Consider the following 7,457-nt stretch of genomic DNA (forward strand, 5'->3'; position numbering starts at 1 on the left):
GCCGCCGTCAGTGCCCGCGGACTCGACGCACTCGGAACAGGCGCCAAGCGCTCTGCTCGGTGCTGCGGCGCTTGACTTGCGGCCGGGTCGCTTTGTGAGCGTGGCGGTGTCTCCCAGGTAGAGCAGTCCTTGCTTGCCGAGAGCGCCCTTACTTCATGCTTTGATTGTTTTCTCCTTGAAGAAGAGTCGGGAGGTTTCGGCCTCTCTTAAACACGATGCCGTGGGTGAAGAGCTGCGTACTGCATCGGTTTCTGTTGCTGGGGCGTGAGCGCGGAAATCTCAAGCTATGCAGTACTAGTTCTGTTGAACAGACAGGAGCAGCAGGATGTCACTATCTCAACTTTGGCTTGAATCTGGTGTCTGTTCTCTTGTAGGTATATGTGTTCCCTGTCACTTTTTCATTATTCTGAGTATTTGGTGACTGCCATCAATAATCCTAGGAGCCTTTCTTTGGACTCTTTCCTTATAAACCACAGTTTTGAATACAACCTAGCTGCTGTCTCTTCTTGGATAGAGTTCACAGTTGAAAAAATAATTTATCCAGGTTAGTAACTTCATTTGAGGTTTCTGGATGTGTTTTTAACAGCATCTGTTTGTGGGCGAATATAGGCTGTGTATCACAAGGGTTGCATTCATAGCAGTTTATAAGATTACAATAACCTTATTTACATGAGTCAAAATCTAGCTTGACTAATGTTGAAGGAAGCTGCCCTCTAACATTGTAGGGCCAGGATTTCATGCCTTATGTATAGCATGGGAGGAAATATGTTTTGCATGGGATGCTGATAAAGCATGTCAAAATTGAAACATGGCACTTGTATTGCTAGTAAACTCTTCTCCTTGATGCAAAAAACCCCCAGAGTTTGTCTAATCAAACCTTTTCCTTATTTCCAAACCTTCCTTATACTTTAGTAACTCTTGAGACTGAGGATGGTTTTTTAGTCATTTTGATGCATCAGTGAAGATTTGACACTAAAATAGAACATTAAGTGTTAATCACTGGATTAAAAAAATATTCTAACAAGATTGATGCTAGAAACTAAACTAAGTATTTAGGAACTCTTTTTAAACTAAAAGTACTTTTCTGCTCATATCATTTTATACCCAACTGAAGAGGGGCAAAGCAGCACTTTGCTTAGTGCTGCTCTCTAATTGATGAGGAAAGCTCACTAGAGTATTTTCTGTGCCCTCATTGGGCTGAGCATACTAATTATTGCCTTCTAAAGCCACCAGAATCAATTTTCTGTTCCAGAATCAGATTCAGCATAGCTGTGCATTTTTTTGACCAGTCTCTCTTTGCATTTAGATTTACTGGGAAAAGTTGAGAGATGATATTTTTGTCACTATAGGAGGTGAAGAGTAAATAGTCTATCCTTCTTATTCTCCCCCCCCCGCCCCATGTTGTTCTCTGCTGTATACAAATACACAATCTGTTTTATCCTATATGTTGTCTTTAAACAACAAGATCATGTTATCCATCTGTTAGGCTTAGGGTTATCTGAGAATTTTGGGCTTTTCTGTGGGTGAATTGACCTGGGTTAAAGACTTCGGAAGATGTACTGCTTTTTTTCTTCTTCCCCCTTTCCCTCTCACCCAGCTTCTATTCTTAAGCTTCTTTTTACCTGCAATAAAAACGCAAACTATAAAAACATGTTGTGACCAGTACTTATTCACTTGCAGAAATGAAGCAGATCACCTGGCTCAGTACTGTAGGGTTATTGATGGTGATCTTTGGGGAGTGTCTGAGGAAAGCTGCCATGCTCACAGCTGGCTCCAACTTCAACCATATTGTTCAGAATGAGAAATCGGATACTCATACTTTGGTGACAAGTGGGGTATATGGGTGGTTCCGGCACCCGTCTTACGTGGGATGGTTTTACTGGAGTATTGGAACACAGGTATCGTATAAAATACACTTAGCTATTTTGATCTTCTCATCTAGTTATTTCTTAATGTTGCCCAAAACTTGCATATAATTTAAATAGCAAATTATCAACTACAGGAGTCCCTGGTATGGATTTTGACACATTCTGTCTTCTACCAGCATACTTTTAGCTGGGAGTTATGAAACTGCTGGCCTCTGAACTCTTCATCCGGTGTGATATTTGGGAAGACCGTATCACCTTAATTTTCTATATGAAATAAGCCAAGGCAGTGGAGCTTGGGTTTGAGCTGGAACACATTCAGAGGTTCAAGCTGTGATCTGCTGCTAGCCATGCAACCTTAAAGCTTCCAGGGCGTGTCCAGACTTTCCTTTCATCTTTACTTCCAAAATGTCTTTCAGTAAGCCATCAGACTCGCCTTATTCTTATCATCTGTTAGTACTGTCTGGGACCGGCAATGAAAACTAACCTATAAGTACAGAAAATCCAGATCAAATAACAAAAAAGTGAACTTGAAGTCAGTTGCAGGCAACTTGTAACTTACAAAGCCAGTACATTAGATGTTGTGGTTATTCTCTTTTTGTTTTAGAACTCTGTAGGGGTAGGGGTAAGACTGTAGCTGTTGAAGAGAAAATAGAAGTATTGCATGCAATGCTGCAAAGATCACCATTGTGTAAAGCTGTGCAGGCCTGGACTTTCCTTTTATATCAAGCATACATATCTTACTGGCTTTTGAAACAATAGAAATAAACTTGCTAGGGACTTTCTCCATCAGTACTAATATTGCACAATATAAAAGTCTGCAGATTCTGTCTTACTGCAGCATACGCATTTTGGACAACTAATGAATCTTCACTTAACGCTGGAGGGAGGAGGGGAATATCGTTCTCCCAGGATGGACAGAGATCTGCCAACTGAATTGGAGTATAACCACTTGTGTTCTCTTACAGGTATTACTCTGTAATCCCATCTGTGCGATTGGCTACACTTTAGCATCTTGGCGTTTCTTTAGAGAGCGAATAGAAGAGGAGGAGATCACGTTAATTCACTTTTTTGGCGAGGAATACCTGGAGTATAAAAAGAAGGTGCCATCAGGTCTACCTTTTATCAAAGGAGTTAAAGTGGAACTGTAACACATGAAAAAAAGCTGAACGAGTAAACTTCCAGCTCCGGGCATTGTAAGGAAAGGAACTATGCATAATGCTGTATCACAACAATCTCCAGGAGTAGCCAATCTGTATTTGCTGGTAACTAACCGGAAGTCCGTTAGGGGCTAAACAACTGGAAATCCTGCTGAGTAAATTAAAATATCAGAAGCTTATTCATCCTAGTTGAGATGAGACCTTCTTTGATGCTTAAGGGATTTTCTGGATTATTTAACCTGCCATGGTCCTAAAACAAAGCAAAATGTTGGTAAAAAGATGAATTACTTTTAAGCACTTCACTACAACATCTAAAATGCGTTGGGACCGGCCCTGCTGGAGAACGAGCTTTACATTTCTTTCTGTTTACCCCTGCACTAGATGATGGGTGCTGGTTGGAAGCTCCTTTGTGTGGTGGAATGTTAATTTTGGAGCATTTTGACTTTAAAAGCTAGAGAGCACAGCTTTAACTTCTTTGGAGGTTAAAGCTTAGCAAGCCCACAGTGTGATATAACTTTATGCTTGGGAGTCTTGCAGGATCAGGCCCTTCATTTCTGTCTATTAAATGCATGAACTTACATACCACTTCAGGTATGTGCTCGCCAGAAAAACTGGCAGTGCAGCAAAAACAGTTTTTCCCTAGCTGTAAATGTTAATAGGGAGCTTTTGTCAACACTGATAATTGTCTTAAATTGGAAACCAAAGCTTCTGATATGCCTCACAAAAGTTTAAGCTCACATCTAAATATTAAGTCGTGTCCCTCAGTTACTTTATGCCATGGATTTGGGTGTCATTGACAGTTAGCCACTCTACATATAATTTTGTCCTCAAGAGCCTGTTCTGTCAGTACAGAAACTGTTCCTGTACAAGTCATCAAAATCATGCTGCCTCCTACCATTCAGATGCGTTTAATAGTTAGGTCTTTCTTAGCTCAAAGAAAATAAACTTCAATTTAGAGAAATCCTAAGTTTGTTTCAGTTCTTGTAAAGCACAGGGAAAGAACTGTAACTGTCAGAGGAACGAAAAGTTCTAGGTGCTAAGATAGATATGCTAAGGGAGATTTCTGCCTGGTTGTGGAATATACTTTGGATATTATTTGGAGTGGTGGGTATTTCCAAGTAAATATTCTGATGTAGGAAAATATTTGGCTGATTAACTGGGTTGATATTTATAATATCATCATTGATAAATAGTTTACATTCAGATTTGGTGGTATAATTTATTCTGTTACGTACCAAAGAGGTTCACTTTTCCCTGATTTCTGCATAGTCTGGCGGAAATAAGAATGGCGTATTGATAAGTAACTGCTTGGCTTGCAGTATTCTTTTAATTAAGGTATTGTACCGATTTGGAAAATCAGATATTGATGAGGTTAAAATGTTTTTCTAAAAATGTTGCTAACTTTTATCTGGTTGCAGTTCAGGAGAGATTCTTTGGTGATATTGGCAATGTTGAATTGTAAGATTCCACTTGCAAACTCAATCCTTCTTGGTGTTAAAATGAGGCTGGAAATTCAGTTTTCAGTCTAATCGGTACCTGTAGAATTGCAGTCAGGGATATAGAGACTAGTTTTCAGTCTCTTTTTTACATTGTGAAATTCCTTCTCTGTTCAGTTCATAGTGTTGAAATGCAAGGCCTCTTCTGTCTTGACTTTTTTTTTCCTAGTTAAAATGCTCATTGTTTAGAGTTTTCTACTGAATATTCTCTTTGGCTGAGAGAGAGGAGTAAAAAGCTAGGTAAGGCTAGTGTTGTGTCTTCTCTGCATATTTATTTAATTTTTGTTTGTTCATGTTCACTTTGTTCCTCAGCAATAGCGGTACCTCCAGTGTACTTCCAAAAGGGAATTGTAATTTTTGCAGCCCTCAAGCAACATACCTCAAAAATATTTGACATGTTAAAATCTATACATGGTAAATCTTGTCTGCAATTTTTTTGTTTCTGGAAGAAAAAACTTTTAATTGTCTCTTCTGTAAATGCAGTAAAAAAGGAAGTGGGGACAACCCAAACCACTACAGCCACTTAAAATTCACTGAATTAGATGCCAATCCCAACACAGTTTTAAAGAATAAATTTAAATGTGTTGCAAATTGTGTGGTTGCTTTCCAGATTGCAAAAAAAGGACTCAGGACTTGGTGCTTTTTATACAAAAAATAACTTATTGGGTCAGAAACTGTTTAAGCAAGAACCTTCTCAGTATTATGATTAGGTGCTGTGGGGATTACTGTGTGGGTCAAATATTTGTAAAACTAAAAAGAACTTGAATGTGCATTTATTCTCTAGTTTTTTATTTTTGAAGAGTTTAGCTAATGCCATCTTTTTCACACTGGTGATGAATGTTTCTATTTGGAAAGAATCATCTTTCTCTCCATCACAAATCTCTATATGGCCAAAACCTGTTAATAACTGTGTGAGAAGGAAAGTTGATGAGATTTCCCAGGTTCCTTTCTTGATTCAAAAGTGTTTACAGTAGGGTTTTTGCATTCTTCTACTTGATTTCCAGCTCAGTAACTACTTCAGCATAAAGCTGAATGACTAGCTTGTGGATTGGTGATAGGAGGAACCTGGCTGTTTAATAGTTGGTTCACATTGATATATTTAAAAAAGTCATTTTGGGGTGTATAAGAAATGTATCTTTTCTTGGCAGTTATTTTAGAGTCTGGTAAGGTGACAGTCCTTTATGAATCTCTGAATGTGGTGTCTTTTAGAGAAAACAGCAGCCTGCTTATATTTTATGGGTGTTTCTACTGTATTCATTTGCTGTGTTTCCTGAGCTTAAAGTCTAATGCAGTGAGTTACACATTGGGTTTGAAAGAAATCTGCAAGTTTTGAATCAACATGCAAATGACACACTTCCATTATTCAGAAAAAAAATTCTTCTGCCATAGGTGTAAGTGGCTGGCCAGTAGCACCCATGCTGGTTTTGCTGAATAAGCCTCATTGAAACAGTGGGAATCCATATACTTTAAGTTGTGGTGATGCAATAAAACTTTGCATGGTATGTGCAAATCCTACAAAAGTAGGAATGGTCATAGCAAATGCTGTACTCTGAACAGAAGAGCAGCAGTTACCAAAAGCACCTTTTCAGCCTCCGGTAACCCTGCTGAAATTGTATTTGAATACAGTGGTGATATTAATAGTAAATATTTTACCCTGACTAACTTGCATACAATTAAGTTTGTGCAGGGCATATCAGCTCATCAAGGTGTTCACAGACAAATGTCTAAATATTTATAGCTCACTCTCCCATCACTTCCAGCAATACATGAATTATTCTAGGTTGCTTTGAAAAGTTTGCTTCCCACTCAGCCCAGGGAGTACAAATGGTCCATGTTTATGGAGTAGTCTCAGATCTTTCTTGCTTTTCTGCATGTTGCATTGTGAAAATTTCAAATTGCTAGTGAAAAAGTAAATTGGAATTCCCCAGGAAATACAGCATACCTTTAAAAAGAAACTCTTTTTTTTTTTTTAAACTAAGAAAACTGATGCTGTTCTGTATGCTGCATTTGGAGTCCAAAAAAAATGGAAACATAAACAACAATTTTCTACTTTGGTACCAATGAGTAAATGTTAGATTTCTGCCCTCTTCTTAAAGTTCACATAATTTCGTGTGCCTCTAACTTGCTTTTGTGAAGATCTGTGAGAAAGGACTTCAGTTTGTTACTGCAAACTGTATGTATACAGCATGAGAGCTTCTTATCCTGTATATAATATTAAAAAAAAGAATCCCACGAAGCAAGAGACTTGTATTTTAAATCACCCTACCGAATTCAGTTTGTCAGACAATCAGCTTGGTGGCTGGCTGACTCTTAATTTGCATTTAAAGGGCATTGTCATGTTTAGGATAAGTTTCAGATTTGCCCGTGTTTAACAGTTTGTAAAGCATAATATATTTTTAAAAATAGTTTTTAATTTTGCAATGTTTGGCTTTTATCCCACTATCTCCTGCAGCATTGGCAACTTAAACACAAGCTAATGCAGGAGCACTGGAGAGGAAAATTGACTAGTCATTTTTCACTGTCCAAAGTTCTGTGAAAGCATAAATGAATAACAGAAATGATAGCCTAATTTACTTCTTGGTAACTGAAATATGGCTTAGTGGAAAAAAACAAAAAAGAGAAACTTACTCACCTTAACATCATCTAAAAAATAATTTAGTTGCTTTTTAAGCACCTAACTTGCCAAACCTAGCTTTCTGTGAACACTTACAATGTAAGGAATTAACTGTATTCTGAGTCCCGTGCTTTTGTTTTCTGCCTGTGGCACAGAGAAAGTGTTTTGTGACAGTTGGGACACAAAATTTAAATGGCAGAGTAATTGTCTAGCTATTATACTTTCTTACTATCTGGAGTAGCTTGTTTTATGTGCTTATTGCTGTTGGTAGGGGTGCACCAATAGAGAATTTTGGGGCCAATACCGATGACTGATTTTTAAC

At 38.1% G+C, this 7,457-nt stretch overlaps 1 protein-coding gene across 1 annotated transcript in view; it reads left to right on the plus strand.

The window, feature by feature from the left end:
- ICMT (isoprenylcysteine carboxyl methyltransferase) overlaps positions 1-7,122 on the plus strand; it is a 7,391-nt gene extending 269 nt beyond the window's left edge. The window contains exons 2-4 of the mRNA XM_019541695.1: positions 353-544; positions 1,681-1,898; positions 2,834-7,122. Coding sequence (XP_019397240.1) covers positions 353-544; positions 1,681-1,898; positions 2,834-3,016 — 593 coding nt within the window. The 3' untranslated portion in view covers positions 3,017-7,122. The remainder of the gene's footprint in view (positions 1-352; positions 545-1,680; positions 1,899-2,833) is intronic.
- Positions 7,123-7,457: the final 335 nt, after the last annotated feature.

Source organism: Crocodylus porosus, unplaced genomic scaffold, assembly GCF_001723895.1.
Source record: "Crocodylus porosus isolate Cpor-Errol unplaced genomic scaffold, CroPor_comp1, whole genome shotgun sequence".
In the NCBI taxonomy this organism is placed as follows: domain Eukaryota; kingdom Metazoa; phylum Chordata; order Crocodylia; family Crocodylidae; genus Crocodylus; species Crocodylus porosus.